The sequence below is a fragment of the Leptosomus discolor genome, unplaced genomic scaffold, assembly GCF_034619465.1.
Source record: "Leptosomus discolor isolate bLepDis1 unplaced genomic scaffold, bLepDis1.hap2 HAP2_SCAFFOLD_131, whole genome shotgun sequence".
Classification (NCBI taxonomy): domain Eukaryota; kingdom Metazoa; phylum Chordata; class Aves; order Leptosomiformes; family Leptosomidae; genus Leptosomus; species Leptosomus discolor.
The window spans coordinates 60,298-82,199 of NW_028237966.1; the positions used below are offsets into that span (position 1 = coordinate 60,298).

Consider the following 21,902-nt stretch of genomic DNA (forward strand, 5'->3'; position numbering starts at 1 on the left):
TCGGTTGGGCTATCAAGCCTTGCGGGCACATAAATCTTCCATCCATACCTTCCCATACAGGTTTAATGAACAAAGCACAATATGTTACTTATTACACCGACCATCCACCTTCATGTCTCTGCTGATAACAGCAAAGGAAGAGGTAGATACTGGGGCAATTTGAGAGAGGACCCCCTCCCCAAAAGGAAGGCAATCCTAAATACACCCCAAGCTTTAGGGAGCCAGCCCAGAACAGCAGAAAATAAAGTTAAAATGAACTCTTTCGCATTCCGCCAGCCCCCAGCCGGCAGCACACCGAGCGCCTCGGGGCTCCGGTGGGAAGGGAAGACAAAGAGCGGGATAAAAGAAAATGGATGCGTCCCCGGGGTGCTGGGCAGCGTCCCGGGTGCCTCGTCCCCGCAGCTCCCCCCGCCCGGACTCCAGCCCTCGGCGCCGTTACCTGCTGCCCCGCACCGGGGCTGGCGCCGCCAGGGCGGCCGGGACGCCGCGGGCCCCCCCCGGGCCCGGCGGGCTGAGGTAGTGCGGGCCGAGCGCCCCCCCCACAGCCCCCCCCCCATCTCCACGAGCCGAGGTGGTGCGGCCCGCGTTCCCCCCCCCTCCACGGGCTGAGGTGGTGCGGCCCGGCGCGCTCACGTGACCGGGTGTTGCTGCGTCGCCTGGCAACGGGAACACGGGAACATGGCGCAGACGGCGGCGGGTGAGTGCGGGGCTGGGCCGCGGCCGGGCCTTGAACCGCCCGGCCCTCGGCCGCCCGGCCTCCCCGGCCCCGCGGGTGCCCGTGCCCAGCCCCGCGGCGGCCTGCAGCTGGCGGGCCCCGGGGAGCTGGGCTGGTTCTCACTCTTCCCTCCGCTCTGGTTGCAGGCACAGGCCATCCCCAGCCCAGCAATATGGAGGAGGCCGCCGGTGGCGCAGCAGAGGGCTCTGGGGTGGAATCCGGCTCCGCTGCGCGGAATATCGTCCGAGTTCCGTTGCCTCTTGCTATGGAGGTGATTTCCTTCAGAACGTTCGCGGGGCAGCATGATGTTCCTACGCTCTCCTTGCAGAGTGATGGCTTCGTGGAAGCAGTTTCAATAGGGAGAAGTAAAACAAGGGAGCGGTTGTTGAAGTCTTGCCCTGCCTATTAAAAAAACCAAGTTAAATGTAGTTGTAGTTCTGTGTGTCAGCAGCGTCCTGAAGCATGTGCTTCTCACTCAGCTCCCAGATGGCTGTAGGCATGTTAAACGGGAGGTTGCCCCCATCTCACAGACACACGTACGGGGGCTGTGTTCGAGGTTGGTGGTGCTAAGTTTTTTTTGTCTGTTGGTACTGCACGATACTTGAATTTGGCAAATGATGGTACGGGATAAAATGGTGTCTCTTTAAAAAGAAGATAATAGTTTGGCTACATGTAGCACCAGCTGGAGGACTAAAATCCCTAAGGGCATTTTTTTAAAAAATAGACGTGAGCCAGAGACACATCTGAAATTAAAAGTGGTGTGTAGAATTTTTGTCAGGATCTTTACCGTCTTCATGCTGCCTGGGTGACTGTTCTTGTGAACGAGATTAAACTTCAAAATTAAACTCCCATGACAAAAAGCAGTTGTTACAGCACCGTAGCATGAGCATTAAACCAAATGCACAACCTGCTGTAACGCTGCTGTTCTGCTTTTTGCCTGTGTGTGTGCTAGGCAGTAGAGGCGGAGAATGGGAGCGACAGTGAAGAAGAAGGGTCCGTTCCTCTGCAGGACCAAAAAGAGACATTTCCACCAGCAGAAAGAGGAGCTACAGAGCTGTTTGTTAGTTCTGCAGAGGTGAGACACTAACAACACACACAATCTTATTCACAGAAGGCATGGCCGGTATTTGTAACTTCAAATTCTCCTGGGGCGGTTTTGTTGCTGCCAACACAAACCCGACCAGAACTGAACAGAGAGAAGCTAACTGGTCAGGCACAAAGTCTACAAAAGCTGTGACAGAGCTGGAGAGGTTCCTCTGTCGTGCTGCATGTGGGTAAAGGTGGTTTTTGAATCGGCAGAGGCACAGCTTTGCCAGTGTATCTGTGGGCTGAGTTTAGAACAAGGCCCTCTTGCCGATTCTGTGTCTGCATCGTTCTTGTCTCGTGGTGACAGAAACAAGCAGATTGTCAGGGCAGACTGAAAAGCTGTTTCAGGTGGTGGATTTTACGTTTCAGAAAAAATCCCCTGAGACTTTCTTGGACAAAGTCGAATTAGACAGTTGTCCTCCTGCGTTGGGTGACATGGAGCAGCCAGTAACCGAGAGAGAAAACCCTCCCCTTCCTTCAGGAGCTCCTCAGCAGGTGTCTGTGTGGTCAGCGGAGCGGAACAGCTGCACAGAGTCAGGTATCCTTCAGTCCCTTGCTAACAGTACAACACTCCATACCACCCGTCAAGCACAGTTTCTAGTTTTCTCCGTTTCTCGTCATTGTTAGTCCAACTGGAGGCACAACGCTTTGAAATCTAAGCATTTTCTTTGTCTTTTTCTTCTCTTTTTTTTTTTTTTTTTCCTTGGGGGGTGGGGTCCAGGTGACATTGGAGAACCCATTTCTCTCTGCTCAGAGACTGCCTTTGAGCAGTTGGATCAGCTCACCAGTGAGCATGGTGACCAAAGGCGGGAACAGACATGCCAGCAGCGTGGAGCTGAGGGGCACGAAATGAGTGGAAGAAGTGAAGAAACCGTAGAAGAAACAGAGCTGGTTGTCTTGGATCTAGAACATGTGAGAAGTCCTCCAATCTTGTCGTTCTTCTTCGCAGACCTGCTGTTTTTATTTGTATGAAATACACAAGGTAGATTGTCAGCAGCGGCTCAGCCATAGGCTGAAACCACGTGTTTAAAACAGGCTTTTGCAGAAGTACTGACTTCTGAGCGTGTCTGCTCCCTCAGGGTTAACCCCAAACGGGAGGCTCAGGAGGGAGCCGTGTAGTGGGTAAATCTGATACTCCTCAGTGCTCCTGAAAGAGAAGTACTGTCAGCAAGAGCGAGGGGATGGGCTCTCAGAGGCAGCTCTTCTGATGTGTTTCTGACTTTCAGATATCCTCAGTAGTGGCTTTCTGCTGTCAACAAATACCCACTATGTAACTCCTCTCACTCGTTACAGTGAGCGTAGCTAAAGGAAGAATGCAAGGGTCTGTGGCAGAAAATACGCTGTGTTATTTAACAGCGGGGGCAGCAGTAAGGTTTCTTCATAATTTCTTTACACAAGTACGTTGACTTGTATCAATGTCATACTTCTTGACAGCCTCTGATGAGAAGATTCCAGGCTGCCCTGAAGAGTCACCTCACTAAGCAGATGGAAAAAGTGAGCCTAGAGCTTCAGGAACTGGTACGTGGCATTCTTACTTTGCCTTCCCGCAGCAGCCCACCCCTGCCCGAGCTGAAGCCAGGTAACTGGTTTCCTCTTGTGTTTGCAGAGGGCAGCAGCGAAGAAGGGGCAAGCAGAGAGGGAAGAGCTTGGGCTGGTTCTTTACGGAGCGCAGCAGCAGCTGGCCCGCCTGCAGCTGGAACTGGAGAAGAGCCACGACCGCCGTTCTCAGGTGGCCGCAGCACGTCAGCAGCTGGAGGAGGAGCTGGAGGGCCTCAGGCTTACTTACAAGCAAATGTGTCAGAACACACACGATGAACGCCAGAAAGGTGACCGAGGCAGCCCTTGCCAGGTTTCCTGGCTCTAGTACTGTGTGGAGAAAGGGATTTATTTGAATCCAAGTCAAGCATTGGATTGAAAAATACAGTAACATTGATCAGGAATCAGGCACTCGCTGAAACCTTTCACAGGTATTCCTGGTTGTTTCTAAGACCGTGTGGCTACCTTGTACTTCTGAGAAGGTCTTTAGGACTAAAACTGTTCCGGGCAGATGGGCTGCTCTGTGACTTAGAAGGAGGAAGATCCTGTCGCTCTGTTACGTTTGCCTGTGTCTCTGTAAGGGTGTGACGAGATCGCAAAGGTCGTGGGTCGTGAGGGGCACGCGGGAGCCTGAGAGTGCCATCCGTGTGGGAACCCGTCCCAGCCAAAGAAATGGACTTGACTCATGCTGGTTGTGCTGCAGGCCTGTGGGTAGGGGACAGGAAAACAACTGTGATGGCGAGGGTAGCTCAGCGTAGGATAAACTGCCTAGAAAGGTTTGGCAGGTTGCTGAAAAAAATAGAGAAGCGTTCAACAGACTGAGAAAGAGACAGTTCTGTTTTGGGGCAGAGGAGTGGAGTCACAGCCTCCTGAGGCCGCCCCTTCTTTGATCTCCTGGGCTTCTGAGTGCTGGGAAGCAATGAATTGCTTACCAAGATATTAGCTGTGCTTGTGGAGCTGTACTCCAAAGCCGATGCAAATTCACATTTCAGGGGGGCTGATTTGGCTGGTCAGTGTGCGAATTTGGCTTTGGGTGTTTCTGTGTTTCTTTCCCTTTTACCTCTGTTTAAAGTGTGTCTTACAAACATACTTTTCTGTAAATATTTTTCCCCCTGCCTCCCCAGTCTCTGCAATGCAGACCCAGGTTGAAAACTTGGCCTTGCACCTCTTCTACGTGCAGAACACGGCCCATATGCACCATAATATTTTACTAACGAAACGGTCGACAAAGAGGGCTGAGCTGGAGAAGGCCCAAGCTGACGTGGAAAAGAAAAAACAGGTATCAAGTAAAACTCTCTTCTTTCAAATAAATAAATGAATTCAGGTGACAGCTAGCGGTGAGTCTCGGAGGACGTGCTGCCTTGGCAGAAGGAAGGCTGTAGTGAATATACAGACACCATGGAAGGTGCGTGGGGATATTTTCCCCAAATAATTGAAAATGAGAAGAATCCCCACCACCAAGATAGTGGCATGTACTGAACAGAATTTTTTTATGAGCCTTATAATAGGAAGTAGTAATCAGTAGTGATCACTCTTCACGCAGGCAACGGGGGTGTGGGGGCAGAAAGATATTTAGCAAAGAAGTATCATATGTTGAAGTCTGGAGAATTGCTCTGAGTCCCAAGGAAGAGCGAACTTGGAAGGTGAACTGAGCGGTCGGTGTGCTGGAGCTCCCTCTGCTGCCTCCTGCTTGCAGCAGGACACCAACTAATTACTGTTGATGCAGAATTGCGGGCAAACGGTTGAGATGGAATGGGTTTAGATGGTTTTTAACAAAGGATTTTAAACCATAAATTATCAAGATTCCCAGCTGCTGGAGAGGTGGCGCAATGTAACCCATGCTGGCAGGGATGACTGCTGCTTCAGATCTGAAGGACCAATTTCCTACTGTGGGTGGAACGATAAAAACCAGCAAAGAAGGTTTTGTTCTCTTGAAAATTGTCACTGCTGCATTCAGGAGTCGTTTGGATAGGAATGGAAGAGTTTCAGTAGGAATCAAAGCTAACTGAATTCATTTTCAGCCCAAGTTATTGCTGTAGAATTTAGTTGGTTAAGCCTGAGATTATGTTACTCATCCTGAGCTGTTTGGCTCTGCCTCTCTAGGATCTTCTGGTAGACCGCTTGACCCGGAAAGCCTACGAGCTGCAGGAACAGATTGCTCTGTTCGAAGCTCAATTTGTGGCTCAGGCAGAGGACACAAAAGTAACTCGGCAAGCAGCAAATGAGGTAGGAGAATGCTTTTTTTTTGCTTCTGGTTAATATTTCCCTCTGGAAGGACCGACCCCGTTGGCTCATGCTCACGTGGTAGCTACAGTGTAGGACAGAGTTGTATGATCAGTTCCTGTTTGGAGGAATGAAGACTTTTTTGTTTTGGTTTGTTTTGTCTTTCCCTTTGTCCTCAAGAATTGCCTATAAATCACTTCCTCCCCCACCCTCTCTGCATTTTTTTCCTTGCAGACCTATGCTCTGTGGTCGGGGGTGACCATAAACCAGAGGCACGTTAGCTGAAGCTGTTCCTGCCCAGCGTATTATGAACACACACCAAAAAAAAGGCATTGTAACGTGAATTTGGTTTCCCAGCCTAGTATAGATTTCTCCTGTCTACAAATCCTCTCTCCCCCAGGCTTGTATGGAGGTTCAGGCTATTAACATGGAGAAAAAGCGACTGATGAACCACTGGAATAGCAGCTTGGCGGGAATGAAGCAGAGAGATGAGGTCTATATCGCCACCCAAGCGCTGCTGAGGTACGGTATCTGAGAACAGTCCCAGGAGAGACCTCACACGGGTTGGACGGGAGGGATGCTGAAAGGGGCAGTGCGTCTCCAGTTTATTGCTGCGCGTGTAGGATATGTCAAGCAGAACAAGTTTGCTGCTCTGAAGCACGTAGTAAGGTTAAAGGATAGGAAGCACAGTTCTTCGTCACTATTCTGTATCCAAAACACAACTCTCCCCCAAAATGTGTGGGGTTTTTAAAGCTGTTTAGAGTTTTTCTGTTCATATTTTAGTCCTTTAGAAGAGTTCCTTCACCTTTGCAACATCTCTCAATCCAAAGAGCTAGACTTCAAGAGGGATTTTACCTGTCGCTCTCAGTTAGGGTTTTGTGATGCCTTCAGAAATCATCAGGAAAACCGTCCTGTTGTTGCCAAAGGAAGCGCTTATTTGCTTTGGAGTCAGCCTGGCTGATTGCCTGCAATGTGCTTTGATGGTGGCATCCTGGTAAGAGTGGGGGGTGGGGACAGGACTGAAAGCGGGAATTAATTTTCCTACGTACGTTTGCTTTTCAGTCTTCTGTCTCCATCCATCTTCTGATGACTCTGCACTGTCACAGCAGGGTGGCCTTTGTAAAGATCTTCCTCCTTGGTCTGTTGTCGCTGCAGTAGCGTGTTTGAAAAGAGGAATTTGTAGATGACTGTTCAGCGCGTGAGTCTACCCCTGTGGTGATTTTCCATCCTCTTTGCCTCTCCAGCAAGTACAGACATGACCTCAAGTCCCTAGAAACGGACATCCATGGCTGTAGGAAGTCAATCAGGAAGGAGGAGGAGAAGAATGAGTTGCTTGTCGCCATCCTGAGCCGTTCACAGAACGATGCCAACATGACAAAGAAGCTGATTGCCCGGTGCCTTTCCAGGCAGGAGGCCTTGAAGGTGGAATCTGGCACCTACGCTCGCGTTCTCCACGAGACAGAGCAGGCCCTCAACAGGACCAGGATGGTGAGGAGAGTTACTTGGAAGAAGAACCTTTCAAATCAGACACAGATGTTTAATCCCCTTCCCCAAACAGTTGTAGTGACCCTGTCTCCTGTCTTTCCTGCGTTTAGGATCAAGCTGCTTGTCTGAATCAGTTGCTGTCCATCAGTAAGGACATAGAGAAAGGAACTGATGCCAAAGTGCAGATGGAGAACGAAATCATGGCAAAGCTTCAGGACCAGATGGTGTCCAGCAAAGCCACAAAGCACTTCTCGCAGCTGGCTGCAAAGCTCCGTAGGAGAAAAACAGACCTGGTGTGTTATCTCTTCCGTTTGGGAGGGCGGGGGAAGGAAACCGCCCTGAGCGGTGTTTCTCAAGTGTGTTTCGTCCGCGCCTTCGTTCTGCTTTTCAGATCTGCAGTTGAAGGTCTGCTGAGTTTGTGACTTCAGTTTGGTTCTTCCAGTGCTCTTATTGCGGGATTCTGGTGTACGCGAGAGGGTTTGGCCAAAAAGGCCTTGACACATAATGTACTGTTCTTTCTTTACTTAAAAAACGGGACAGAACGATGAATTCTGGGAGTTTTTACCATAAAGTAGTACCAGTTCTTATGTATTGGAGGAAGACAGTGGATATGTAGTACTGCTGTACTCCACATTGAACTAACCTGTATCTCTGTCCGGCATCATGGAATGCGATACAGGCCTGCTCTCGTTCCTGAGTGAGGATTACAGCCCAAGGAGCAATCGAACCAGACCCACAGTTCTTTGTGGCACGATCAGTTGCTCTCTTTGGGAGTGTGTAACTGGAACAGATAGAAAAACTAGAAGATTCAGCGTAGTGTTTGTGGTGTTGAGTTGTGTGGGCTGGCACTAACAAGGCACCCACACCTCTGTATTTCTGCGGGTTACTTCAGCCTGGCCCTGGGATTTTTAAATCGGGGGCATTATCTTGAGCAAGAGGAAGAGTTCCAGGGCTGGCTTCCGTTGTGAGAGAGGGGCCCCCCGCCCCCTTCCCACAGGCACACCAACAAGCGGACACTCGCGTTGTCTCCCATCAGCACCTGCGGTGCACGGCTGGATGTAGCCAGAGAGTCGTGGCTGCTGGCGGCGCGGGGGCAGCAGAAGTCACCCGGCTGCATTCGCGCTGCGCTCAACAGGCACCCGCCTTTCTGGCTGCTGCGGTGGTGGTTCGGTGAGGGACGTGTTTGTCGGGTGTGGTGGAGAATGTCCTGCTCCGGTGAGCCGGGCAGCTGGAGACACCCAGGCAGGGCAGGTAACTGCAGAGGTGATGAGCGCGGCCTCTTAAAGGCTTTGGGATGTTTGGGCTCCTTCATGCTCTTCAGCAGCCTTATGGCAGAGGTAAATGTTGGTATCTCCGTCAGGAGATGGAGAAACAAAGGTACAGAGCGGGTAAGTGGCTGGCTCGCAGCTTGTGGCACAGACCTGGGAGGAGAATCTAAATCCCCTGACTCCTGTGCCTCGGGAAGCGGGCGTTCCAAATCAGTGGGCTGCTGCTGGTGACAGTAATTTGTTTTCTGTCTGTTGGCGTTCCTAGGAGCTGCATTTTTCCAAGGTTGAGAATGATGTGGCCCAGGTTATTCTGAATGCAACTCATACCAGCTGCAGGCTGACAGTTCTCCAAAACACACTTTGTCAGCTGGACAAGGAAGTAAAAAATACCTGTGACCTGATCAGCTGCAGGGAAAGCGAGATTGCAAGGTGCAGTCTCCTGACCGAGAACAGGCAAGCGGTGCTCAGCCAGTACAACAAGAGGTTGGAGAAGATTCTTGCGCGGCAGGGGGTATGTACATTCCCATTTCAGTCCCAGGCTTGATTTTATTCTTTGTGGTGACCAGAGGTGCCCCTGATAAATGTAACTGTGTAAGTGCTGAGTAGTTAAAACTTTCAGGCATCAGTATAGAGGTTTAAAAGCTGCACTAGTTAATGTAAATGTTTACGTCTGTCAAACAGCTCTTAGTGCACGGGGGGGAGGAGCTGGCATGAGGGAATTGTGAAATGAGGGTGTGCCCAGCACAGATTTCTGCAGGGAGTTGTCTGCGCCCGATGAAAACGTTGAATGACATCAATACTCTGGGAGTAACTAGGGTCTCATCAGAAAACCTGCAAATCCTGACAAGGGGCGAATGGAGCAGGCGGGGTGATGTAGATCACTTGGTGCTTGGCCCCATTCAGCTGATAGATACCCAGGTCTGCCCCTGGCACCGTGAGCTGCAAGACCTTTATAGAGCCCAATGCAAGAATGAGTGCTGTGGCAGACTCTTGGACACCCAGGTGTGCCTGTTGTAGGAGCTTAGGAGGCCCCTCTCGCCCCAGAGCCTGAGAGCTGTTCGGGCTTCCCTTGCATTTGTTCCCGTGAGGTCAGGAATGATTGGTCCCATCCAGCTCCTGGGAAATAGAGGCACAAAGGAAGTAACAGTATAGCGGAAGTATTCGGTAGGCATCTCAGCAGCTGGACCGGCCTTCTGCAAAAAGTGCTTCAGCAGCTTCTGCCTGATTAATCCCCAACCTTGCCCTCATCCAGGGTCAAGAACTGGGGCCACTGGAAATGGAGATCAACAAGCTGTCCAAGCAGATAGAAGAATATCACTCTGAGGTGATGACGCTACAAAAGCACTGGCTCAATCAGCAGCAAGAGCTGGTCAAGTTAACACACCAACGGGAGGAACAAGTAGCCTCCCTGGATACGTTAAAGAAACGGATCACAGTAATGCAGCAGAAGAAAGTGCGCAGGGAAAGTAGGTCATTCCCCAACTCTTTTTAAAACGTTCAGCTGTGAATGGAGGAAAAAGGGAGCGAGGGCTTACGGACGGGTGAGCCAGACCTTCACCAGAGAATGCGCCGTGCTCCTACGTCCATGTGAGCAGTAACGCAGGCGGCCCCAGTGCTGCTCTGGGGCTACGAGCCAGGCACCTCTGCTGCTCTGCCTGGCGTTATTCCCTGTCCCGACTGATCCCGCTGCCTTAACGGGCACAACCGAACCGAAGTGGCCGTGTCACGTGCTACACTTCTTAAATAACGTTTGCAAGTAGTTGGTGGGTAAATGTCCCCACCACGATGGCGCTTCCCTTGGCTCAAACCAGCTCTTTTCCACAGCAGTCTCCTTCAAAACCGTATTTGGGTTTTGGGCTTGTGGAAAAACGGTTTGGCTGGGTACGTGGGACGCAGGTGGCTCTGCAGGCAGCGTTGTCTGGTCTGATGGCAGTCTGTCACGCCTTGCCTGTGTTCCACCTGCTGCTTGTGGGAATTTTAAGACTTTTTTTTTTTTTTTTTTTCTGTTCACCTGTAGATGAAATTCAGCAGGAAACAAAAGAGCAGAAAGACATCGAACGTCACATGAGGAACATGTCCAATGACTTGATAAAGCTGAATGTGTTGATCCACAAGAACAGCAGCAGCTTCGAGGAGCTGCAATATGGCAACACGATCACCGAGAACGAGTTTGTGCGCTCTCTCAAGGTACAGACATCTCATTTCCAGGTCTCAGCCTCCCGTGCAGATCGGAGGCAGACAGTGACCGTGTAAATCTTTCTTAGTCTGACCACGTTGTGTTGTCTGACAATGTTATGCTTCCCAAACCTAGGCAGCAGAAAAAGAGTCGGTTGAGATGCAGGAGAAGCACAGTCAGCTGACTGAGGAGAAGGAAAGACTCCTAAACAGCCTGGTGGAAGCAGAGTAGGTACCAGAGAGGTTCTTGCTTTGTGCCACCCTCTTTGAATGTAGGTGTCCATGTCACCTTTCCTCTCTGCTCGTCGAACTGAACCAGCAACAGCAAATGTGCTTCTGTCCTTCTCGGAGAAGATGAAAGGAGTTTCATGGATTTTGGGGCGCAGAAGCTGAAAGGTGCTTTAGCTGTCTCTGCAAGCAGCGAGAGCCGTGAGGATGTCGGCTTTAACAGTTCCAGCAGGCTCGTGCTGGACGTTGCTGAGATCTGTATGGGGTGACTCTGCCTGCGCTCTCCTCCGCCAGTAACTCGGAGCGAGCGTGCTGCGCTGGGCAGCTCACTGGGGTCCACCAGCCCCCGGCAGCCTGGGCACGCTTGTTGTTAGTCACCGTGCCACCACCGTGCCACGTTGTGGATGGCGGAGCTCCCTGTCTGGTTCCACGCTGCTCCTGGCTGCCCTTTTACGTGTCCCACATGCAAACCCTCAGGTTCTGCTGAACCTTCAGCTCCATGTTCAGGACTGAGCTCGGGAGCGTGCTGCCACGCGTGCACAGGGAGCGAGCGTCCTCTCGGGCGCTGACAAAGGTGCCGCTTTCCCTTTCTGTCACTGAAGGCATCAAATCCTGCTGTGGGAGAAGAAGATCCAGCTGACGAGAGAGATGCGTGCGGCAGTGGAGTCTGAGTCAGGGCACGGCGAGCTCCACGCCATGAGAACAGAGATTCACAGGATGCAGGTGAGCCCCGGGGGAGGAGCACTGGGGAGGGGAAGCTGCACACGATGGATTCAGCTTCGGCGTTGCTGAAGGCAGGAGATGAGAAACGGGCTGGGGAAGCAGCATTGCCAGGCCACAGCAATGTTGGAAATCGTACACCCTCCAGCTGGGCTGAATGAAATACATCCAGCGTGCGTGCTCTTCGTGCCTTCCTTGCGCCTGCCGTGTAATGGGCTGCAGCAGAGTCTAGAGACACCTGAGAAATCTATTTAAAACATAATATGTTTGCCACCTTATGCCGTGACCCCAATTTATAAGCAAAGGAATGTTGATGACTAAATATTGCATCATCTTAATCACTGGTTAGGGAAGCCTTCTGTCTTCTGGCAAAGCAACTCTTCCCTTTTGTTCCCAGGTTACTTTACTCTTCTGCTTTTCCTATTGCTAAGGAGTTCCAGTGAAACCTTTTGAAGATTACTTTAGACGAGTTGATAATCCAGCCCTTTGCTTTCTAGATCCACACAGGGCAAACCGGGTTTGGGTTTAGAGCAAATTTGGCTTGCCAACGCTCACGTGTCACGTATGTCTGGTTTATGTGGAGGGGATGTGCCGCACAGAATCGGTTCGGTGCCGTTTGTGAACATTGGTTACTTTCAGCCTATTTCATATCTTGACACACGGCAGGTCCGCTACGGCCAGCTGATGAAGCAGCAGGAGAAGATGATTCGTGATATGGAGGCATCTGTTTCTCGCAGAGAGGTGATAGCGCTTCGTGGAGAGGGTCAGAACAAAAGAGACAAGAAGCTTGTCCCCAAGAGCGTCTTCCACTGCAAGAAACAGGAGCTGAGAAAGAAGATCAGCAAAGCCCAGAAGGTGAGCGAGCAGAGCAGGGCTGCAGGAGTTCACCGGGGCTGTAAGGAGCACCAGGGTGGGCTGAGCGCAGACACGCGGGGTGTCGGGACACAGACGGGACAGGCTTTGGAGGCTCCTTAAAAAACCCCACAGGAGAGTTCTGGGGAGATGGCTGGGAGTGCAGCTGGACGAAGAACCACACTCTGCCCTTTCCTTCTCTTCCGTTTGCCAGAACATTCAGGACTGCAACGCAACCCTCCTGGAGCTGGAGAGCGCCCAGGCGTCCCTCGGTGCCGCCTTCTTGGAAAAGCAGCGAGAACTGCGCAGGCTGGAGCCTGAGTGCGACGGCCTCGATGCAGACGCAGAAGCTCGTCGGAACAGGAAGCGACGGGTGAGCGGCTCCGCTCCCTGGAGCTCGCGAGCCCGACGGGACCGGCTGCTTTCTCCTGGTGCCGGCTCCCCATCTCCCTGTCTCGCCACCATCCTGAACTGAGTGTGCTTGGCATTTTAGCGGCACTTTAAGTTAACTGAGCACACCTTGAGGGCTCATGGGGGTCCTGAATTTGGGCTGCAGTTGTACTCTTAGCGAGGCAGCATTCACCTGGAGACATCAGCCTGAAGGACATGGTTTGTGTCTTGAAAATACCCGGTCACAGCTCTCCTCTGTGAGTGCTTTCTGGCTGCTCATATGTCACAGATTTGAGAGCCAGCTGAAGGTCTTGAATGCCCTCCTGCAAAGGTTGTAAGTTGGTCAAACTCTGTCCTGGCGAGGGTTGCCCTGTGCATGCAGGTATTTCTCTGGTTTATGGAATTCTGTGATGAACATTTAATTTTTTTTTTTTTTTTCTATTAGCTGACGTGTAGATGTGGTGCTTAGGGACACGGTTTAATGGTGGACTTGGCAGCGTTAGGTTCATGGTTGGACTCAATGATCTTAAAGGTCTCTTCCAACCTAACCACTTCTCTGGCTGTACCCGTTAGCAGCTGTTCTGCCGGTACAAGGGGGACTTCATAGCCCTGTCCCTCTTCAGAAGCCCTTCCCTTTCAGAATGTGATGGTTCCAGTACCGGTGACAAAAGTCACCTGCCTTTCTTAGTGCTTTTCTCTCTGCGGCCTGCTGTCAAAGCAATTTCTGTTGTTGCTTTCCTCAGAACCTTTTGGAGATCGTGTCCTACCAGACTCGCCGGAAGCACCTGCAGGCGCTGAAGGAAGGGACGTACACTCCCCTGTGCCGCACGGAGCAAGCCTGGAGAAATGAGCACCAGAAACTGCGCCACCGGCTCCAGACCATCGATGCCATCGTCCAGCAGATCCAGCAGGACCATCCCCAGCACTACCGGACTCTCCAGTGGCTCAGACAGTGCTTGGGCTCCAGGCTGGGCTCGCAGGAAGCCTGACTGCCACCAACCCCGTCCATGTAACCCTCAGCTCTTGTTCTGCTGGAGCCTGCAGGCTTTGTAAATAAACAAATATCTAAAAACTAAGTCTGTGTAGCAGGTAGTGGTCACCAAAGCTGTAGCAGTGCAACTGATTTTTGTTTCCTTGGCTGCACAAGGGTGGCTTCATCCCTCCCCCTGGCCTGGGGCGCTGGGGGCAGCCGCCCCCTTCCCCTCCGGGCCCCCCCTCTCTCACCGCCTTTCCCTGCAGCTCCGGGAGGCGGAAGGCCCCGGCCCCGGCGGGGGAAGGCGCCCGCCCGCTCCCGGGGCCGGTCCCGCCCCGCAGACGCCTCCGTGCCGTGGGGCCGGTCCCGCCGCGCCTGCTGGGAGGCCGGGCCGGGCCGGCGGGGCCATGGCGGGGCCGGGGCTCCCGGCCGCGCTGCTGCTGCTGGCGCTGCTGGGCTCCGCCGCGGCGGGCAGCCCCGGGGCCGCCGGCTGCCAGGTGCCCCCGGGCGAACGCTTCGACTGCGGCCCCGAGCGGCTGCTGTCGCGGGCGGACTGCGAGGAGCGGGGCTGCTGCTACGCACCCGCCGGCTCCGGCTCCAGCCCCGGCTCCAGCCCCGGCCCGCCCTGGTGCTTCTTCCCCAGCGGCTACCGGAGCTACCGGGCGGAGAACCTGACGGCCACCGCCACCGGCTCCGCCACCCGGCTCCGCCGCGTCGCCGCCAGCTTCCTGCCGGGGGCCGTGGGCAGCTTGCGGCTGGACGTGGCGCTGGAGACCCCCACCCGCCTCCGCTTCACGGTGCGAGCCGGCCCCGGGCCCGGTGCCCCGGTGCTCCGGACCCCCCCGCTGACACCCCCCCCCTCCCTTCTGTCCCCGCAGCTGCGGGACCCGGCCCGGCAGCGGTACGAGGTGCCCCTGGCCACGCCGCGGGCGAGCGGCCGAGCCGCCTCCCCGCTCTACGGGCTGCAGATCAACCAGGATCCCTTCGGCCTCGTCGTCTGCCGGCAGCGCGACGGGCAGGTCCTGTAAGTGCCCGTCCTGCCCCGAGCCTTCCCGAAGGGATTCGGTCTGGAAGCGGGTCCTGGCCCCAACCCCAGCGGTGCGTGGGACGGAGCAGGGATGCGGCAGGGGATGGCGGTGACAGCAGTGGGGTGGCGGTCAGCGGCTGCGGGGGCTTTGCTTTGAGCCCCTCTGCGGTTCGGTGCCTGGGAAGGGAAGCAGGAGTCCCAGAGATCAGTCGAAACCGGGCTGCTGGGCACCGCTGGGGCTGTTTGCCGGAGTCTCCCTTTCTCTCCAACAGGCCGAACACCACCGTCGCGCCCCTCTTCTTCGCAGACCAGTTCCTGCAGATCTCCACCTCTTTGCCCTCCCATTTCATTTCTGGGCTGGGGGAGCACCAGACGCCGCTGGTCCTCGACACGGCATGGACCAGGGTCACCCTCTGGAATCGGGATATGGCGCCTGTGGTACGGAGCGGGGCTGAGGGAGAGGGAGGTGGCTCATCTGCGCCTGTGGGGGTGGCCCTGCAACCTCTGACATCTTGTTTGGGGCTGGGGAAAGGCATCGGTGGCTGTGGAGCTCTGGGACCTGGCCTCAGCCCTGGGCAAGCCCGTGGGACCGTTGTCCCCAAGTCAGGCTTTGTCCCCCCTGGGGCTCTTGTTTGGCTCAGAAGCCGCTTTCCCTGACACGGTCCAGGGCTCTTGTTTGGGGCAGAGCTCTGCTGACTCAGGCAGTGTCTGGGGCTGCAAGCCCTGGCTTTGCACCCCGAGCCGTGACGGTGCTTCTGGCCAGTGGCAGGCAGGTGGTGGGGTGGGTGCTGTGCTGGGGCCTCCAACGGAGCCTCACCCGCACTGCACTGTGCTCTACTCCAGCCCCAGGTCAACCTCTACGGCTCCCACCCTTTCTACCTGGTGATGGAGGACAGCGGTTCGGCTCACGGCGTCTTTCTGCTGAACAGCAACGCGATGGGTGAGTCCCATGGAGGTGCTGGGCATGGGCTTGGCCCACGTCCCCATCCTCAGCTTGTTCCTCCGGCGCTCGTGCTTCGCCAGATGTGCTCCTGCAGCCCAGCCCGGCCCTGACCTGGCGCACGACGGGCGGGATCCTGGACTTCTACGTCTTCCTGGGCCCTGACCCCAAGAGCGTGGTGCGGCAGTACCTGGACGTCATCGGTAGGGCCGAGCCACAGGCGGGGGGCACGGGTGCTCCTGGGATGGCTCTGCCGGGATGCTGCGTGGCCCGTCTGAGGTGAGGGCTGGGGCTGCCCCTGAGGTGAGCGAGGCCCTTGGGTGGGTGACGGGGTGTCTTCTGCCTGCTGGCTGCCCGGGGGTGGTGGGTGGGAGCTCCAAGCCGGAGCCGGGCCGGCTGGGGCATCCCCGGGGGTGACCTGAGGGCTGGGCAGGGGAAGGAGAAGGAGACAGACCTCCCATCACAGGCACTGGGCACCCCGACTTCCAGAGCCCCCCTGATCCCCCCCAGCCCCGCTCCCCCCCTGCAGCTGCCCCGTCCCCAGCCCCTCCCCTGAGGCCTGTCCCGCAGCCCCAGGCTGCCCCACGGCCTGTCCTGGCAGCGGCGAGCGGGGCCTCGGGCAGGCCCAGGGCTCTGTTAACCCAGGGGCCTTCAGCAGCAGTGCGGGGAAGGAGCGGGGTCTGCAGGAGCGGCTGCAGCAGGAGGGGCTCCGGCCTGGGGCTGGCTGTGACAGTCACGGTTCTTTCCCTCTGCCAGAGGCCGTGCCAGGGGCTCGGTGGTCTGTTCCTGCCCTGGGGATGTCGTCAGCTGCATCCAGCTCAGGCTGAAGCTGAGGAGATGGGCAAAAGGAAAAGTGGCTGGAGAAGGACACGAAGGGGATCCGGCTGCGAGCTGCCCCCAGCTGCAGACAAGAGACAGCCGGCCTCTCCGCGTGAGGAAGGGTCCCTGTGAGTAGTCCTCAGCAGAGCTGGTCACCAACATGCACCGCGGGGCCTGTGTGCGTAACCAAAGCACGGTACAGCCATGTAGTGTGTGTGTGTGTGTGCGCACGTGAGGCTGTGTATGTAGGAAGCCTCAGATTGTAAGAGCTGAGAGAGGCAGAGACAGAAGTGTCTCAACAATAAAATGCTCCCAGCAGCACCAAGAGCGGGAGCGGCAGTGAGTCCTGGGCCCTTGTGTTATAATCAGATCTGAATTTTGAATTTCATTGATAATTAATTGTTTTGAATAAACAACTAATTTCTTATAGTTAATTATTTCCTGATTCAATTAATTTACATTATGGTAAGGAGTAGACAAAACCTCACTTATGCTAAGAGACAGCAGATGCAGGCCTTAGGAAGATGGCCAAAGCTGAAGCTGCTGTGGATTGGGAAACTGTACAGAACACAGAACGAGGAGGGAGGGAGGCAGGTACAAGGGGTGAAATTGTACGTTCTCAGCTAGTTCTCTTATGTGATGAATCCATCGAAACAAAGGAATGTTGCTGTGAAGACTCTCCCGTCCTCCCCATCCTAATTTGTATATCAGAGATTTTGATCAGTAAAATAACCAATTATTAGATTAGGATAGGACTATTAAGAAAGTTATAGAATAGGGTGGACCAATCATTGTAACTGTCAAAATTAATAGCGGGCATAAGATGCATGCTTATGTTAAAATCTGTTAAAGATCCTGACTTTGCAGAAAAAGGGTATAAGATGTTGAATTTTTGATGTAACTTTGAAGCCCATCGGGTGGAGCTGTCCCTGTGCTTCCCAGCGCTGCAATAAAGACGTGCCGGCTTATCTGCAAGTGTGTAGATAAATTTGTCGTGATTGCGACCCTCCGTCCACACTTGGGGCCGTGTCACCCCTCTTGTGCTCCGGGTGCCTCCCTGTGCCTGTGCCCTCCCACCTTCCATCACTGGCGTCACTCTTTTGCTTCCCTGTCCCTTTCTTCTGTCTGTTCTCATACCCTGCTCCCTCTTCGTCCCTCTCTGGTTTCCAAGCCCCTCTCTTGTTCTGCTATTCTACCTGCCCCTTTGGTTTTCCTTGCTCTCCCTCTGTCCTGCTCCCTGCCCCTCTTTTTTCCTTCCTCTGTCTCTGTCCTGCAGCGCATGGCTGGTTTTTCATTCACTGCCTCTTTGTCCCAATCTGCATTCCTCCTTGATGTTCCCAATCTCTCTGGCTTCTTGCCTGAGATGCTTTTTCTCTCTTGTTTGTAACAGGAGACGCTGTTCTCTAAAAACATAACGGCATTCTTTTGGCAAGCCGCTGAAACATTGAGAAGATCCCCTCCTGGGAACACTGTGCAATATTCTTCCTGTCTGCAAGTGGCACCTGTTCATCAGAATGGATTCCAGAACCCAAGGGGCAGTTAACCTCCAGAAGTCTTAAACCTTCTGGGGAATCGCACGGACTATTTCTTGCTAAGAAGATGAAGGCTCTGTTGTTCCAGCTGTCCTTAGTGTTTCGAGACAACAAGCACTTGCACTGGTACTTGTTCTTTTCTGATCTGCGGCTCCTGTGAATGTTTCTCCAAGTTCTTGGTTTCCTGTCCGGGTGACTCTCCAGAGGACTGTAAAAATCAGTCTTCGTGGAGACTCTCTGTGCTGCGGAGCTGCCTGTATCGTTGTTGTCACCCAGCTGCCTACAAACGGCTCCCAACCCCAGACAGTGGGGCGGCATTTCTGATCTGCTGGAAGGGGGTGTCTCCATTTTTAATGTTGTTTCTTTCAGGGAGCACTGTGAGCGTGGCAGATCCTAAGCAGAAATACACTCGATTTGAACAAGTCGGGCAAGGGTAAGTCCAGTCACAGCTACTTACACAAAATCACGGGCCAGGTATTTTGCTGGTGTGATATCAAGCGTGAAGTCGGGCAAGCTCCAAACGTGTTCAGACCCTGGGCTTAGATTCTGCTGTCTCTCAGTACTGATCAGAATTGGTGCCTGTGGTCAGAAGGCATCGTCAAAGAGCACTTGATGCTGGCAACGTCTTGTCTGCAGCGAGGGGCAGGACCTGGAAGATCTACTGTCCCTCAAGTTTGTGGCACCCGTTTGCTTGTTTTCTTAGGGGAAATCATTTTTGTGTGTCTCAAAATAATACGGCCACGCTAAAGAAAGGAGAAAAATCTTTATTGCCTGAAAGAGCAACTTAGAACCTGATAGCTGTCAGATAAATAACACTTCTCAAGAACACTTCTTTCCACTCTTTTGCTTTAAAAAAGTATTTAGTGATCAGGATTATAATGGTATAGTTTAGAAACTGCAACCAGAGGTTAAATATTCAGCTCTCTTTTCTGGCAGAGGTAGTGAAAACCAACCATTCAGTAATACATGCAGTGTCAATGCACTGTCCTTTCCTCAGTTGTCTGGCACGTGTGTTCAGGGCTCTCAGAATGACTGCATGGTGTTGCCGGAGTTTTGCAGATAGATCCAAAGAAGAGGTCTAAGAAGGCACAGCTAGACTGTGCGTGTGTTACATTCTCTGGAAAAAAATCCACACACACCCCCTGCAAGGAAAAAAAAAAAAAAAAAAAAAAAAGGAAAAAACTAAACCCCAACAGAGCAAAACTGGAGAAAAGGGGAAAAGAATGATATCTATTATTTTCCAGTCTCTGTAGGCACCCTGCCCTTCAGTTTTGGACTGAAAGAATTTAGTATGAACTCTGGAGATTTGCACCAGCCCTTTTTCTTCCTCTTGGACCTAAGTTTTCACTTGGATAGCCTGCATGGCAGGGGGCTTCTGGGCTGCTGCGCTGTGCGCTGCTGGCTGAAGGAGTGGAGGAACCAAGGTGTTTTAGAAACACTACAGGCAGCAGAGAGCTCCTGTCAGGGCTTTCACTTCCAGGGTCTAAACCACTTCTCATGTCTTTGCTGCTCTTTTGTTTCTAGGGCATCTGGAACTGTCTATACAGCACTCGACATCAGCACGGGACAAGAGGTGGGTGTCAGCAGCCCCAGCAGATTTGGCAGGGGTTCAGCGCTTTCCCCCATGGTGCGAACAGCGGATGGGCTTTCGGATCGCCAGGAGATCTTTACTGCAAAGACTTCCACATGGCTGGGGGCTTGTGGCTGGGGGTGGGGGCAGTGTCCGAACACTGGGCTCCCCCCTGGGCTGCACATTCACTGACGGACACCCACCCCTCATCCTGCCCAGCCGCACGCCCGACGTGCAGCCCCCCAGCGATGTCTCCCCACCCACGCACCATTCCGTGCCCCCCCAGCCGTATGCCCCCCAAGACCCCAACTACGCACCCCTCCATTCCCATTTACCCCCTCAGCCGTGCCCCCCCCATGCCCTTCAGCCACTTTGGGCCGAGCTCTCCTGTGCTCCCCAGCCATGTCCCCCCACCCAGCCATGCCCCCCCCCATTTTGGGCGATGCCCCCTGAGCCCCTCCAGCCATGCCCCTGCACCCCTGCTGGCCCCTCCCCCCGTGCTTTGCCCGCACCCCCGGGCTCCGCTCCCCTGCCCGCGCGCCCCCGACCCGGCCGTGGCCCCGCCCCCCGCCCCTCCCCATTGGCTCCCGCCGCGCCGCTCCCCTGTTAGTTTTCGAATATAAATAGGGGCGGCCGCGGGCGCGCGCCCCCCCCCCTCGCGCACCGGACGGCGGAGCATCGGCGCGGCCCCGCTCCGCTCCGCCGGGGCCGGGAACGGTCGCTCCAACGGGTGTAATTAACGCCTCCCTTCCTTTCCTGCACTCGCCATGGCGGCGCAGGGCGGCCCCGGTGGCCGTGGGCTAGCCGGAGTGGCCAGGAGGCGAGCGGGCATGTCGCCGGTCACCCCGCTGACGCTGGATATGGACAAGCTGGTGGGACTGGGAAGGTGAGTGGAGACGGGGGGGCTGCCCCGCACCGCACCCCCCTCCCCCCCACGCGTGAATGCTGCCGGCTCAGGGCAGTGCTGAGCGCGGAGGGGGGGACACCACCCACCGCCCCACCCGAGGGGGGCACCCCGAGGGGTACCGGTGGGTCCCCACGGGCTGATCGCCGCCCCCGCCCTGCCCGCAGCCACTGGGACACCCCGAAGCGGCGGGTGGCGGGGCTGTCCTTGCAGAGGCGCCGGGCCAGCCCGTGCCGGGGGTCGGCAGCCTTGGGCTCCCCCCGCAGCTCCGTCTCCTCCGAGTCCTCGGACGCGGGTGAGCGATGGGTGCTGTTGCCACACCCGCCCCTGCCCCGATTCCCCTCCTCCCCTGGGCTGGGGGTGTGCAGGGGGAGCTGTGCCGAGGGGGTGGGCGTTGGGCAGGGGGTTACTGCATGCGGGGGGGGGGGGGGTCTGGGAAGGCAGGGGAGGGGTTTGAGGGTGGGGAAGGGTCTTTCTGGGGGTGCACGTGGGAGCCGGGGCCCTCGCTCTGTCTCAGCTCCTGGTCATGCTCTGAGTCAGACTGGGATTTTAAACTGGGATTTCCTCCCCAGCGCTTCCTTCCCTGTGCTGGATGATGGGGGTGGGAGCCCCCCCACCCGCCCAGGCCTGCACCCCGGGGGGGGCTCGGCTGTGGACCACCCCAGTGGGGGTCCCTGTGCAGGGTGATGTGGGACATGTTGGCCAGGATGGGTGGTCCCAGGGTCGTCCCTTTACCATGCTGGAGGACAGGGGGAGCTTGGGGTGAGGGTCCCGCCTGAGCACACAGCAGATCCCACCCTGTGGCCCCCTCCCCAGCGCTAGAAGGGAACATAGCTGGGGGGGGGGCTCCCCTGCACCCTGCCAGCGCCCCACAGGAGCAGGGGGGGGACCTGTGCTGGAGCAGGGTCCCGGGGGCACGACGTGCCTCCCACCCGCCCCCCCCGGTGCTACCCCTGCCCCTTGTTCCCGCAGGAGTGGGGCTGGACTCCCCCACGCTGGAGGACCCCGCTGCACTGGAGGAAGTGTGAGTGTCCCTCGCCCCGCGTCCCCCCACTCCAGGAGGTCTCCACCCTTGCCCACTGTGTCCCCCCCGCTCACCCTCCCCAGGCTGCCTGCAGTGCCCACGCTCAGCCTGTCCCAGCCTTGCTGGGGGGCTGTGCTTCTAGCTGTGCCCTCCACTCCAAAATTGATTTTTGGTGGGGGGTGGTGTGAGAAACCACCTCTAGTGGGGGTGTCAGTGCTGGTGCTCGGCCCAGCCCTGCTGCAGGCAGGGGTCTGGCAGCGGGTGCAGGCAAGAAGCCTCTGCGGTGCTGCTGTGCCAAGTCCTCCTCTGGCAGGGACGGCCGGCAGACGGCTCGCTGCCTCACCACGCAGCGGGGTGAGGGTGCTGAGCACCTCCCTGGGCTCCCAGCACCCCCGCCTCAGCCTCCTTGGGGTGCTGCTGCCCAGGCCTGGCAGA

The 21,902-nt window shown here is 55.4% G+C and overlaps 1 protein-coding gene across 1 annotated transcript; it reads left to right on the top strand.

Annotated features, from left to right (window-relative positions):
* Positions 1–678: 678 nt before the first annotated feature.
* LOC147412291 (coiled-coil domain-containing protein 40-like) lies at positions 679–12,411 on the top strand. The gene is made up of 16 exons (XM_086481529.1): positions 679–697; positions 964–1,080; positions 2,556–2,713; positions 3,236–3,319; positions 3,408–3,627; positions 4,462–4,616; positions 5,441–5,563; positions 5,961–6,082; positions 6,805–7,048; positions 7,156–7,338; positions 8,579–8,824; positions 9,566–9,779; positions 10,331–10,500; positions 10,625–10,716; positions 11,319–11,439; positions 12,103–12,411. The coding sequence occupies exons 1-16, from the start codon at positions 679–681 to the stop codon at positions 12,409–12,411; spliced, it is 2,577 nt and encodes an 858-aa protein (XP_086337655.1).
* Positions 12,412–21,902: the final 9,491 nt, after the last annotated feature.

Bases quoted from the DNA above. Each gene is read 5' to 3' on its own strand.
- LOC147412291 (XM_086481529.1), top strand. The intron at 1,081-2,555 runs GTAAAACAAGGG...CTCTCTGCTCAG, and splicing joins AGCAGTTTCAATAGGGAGAA to AGACTGCCTTTGAGCAGTTG. The intron at 8,825-9,565 runs GTATGTACATTC...GCCCTCATCCAG, and splicing joins AGATTCTTGCGCGGCAGGGG to GGTCAAGAACTGGGGCCACT.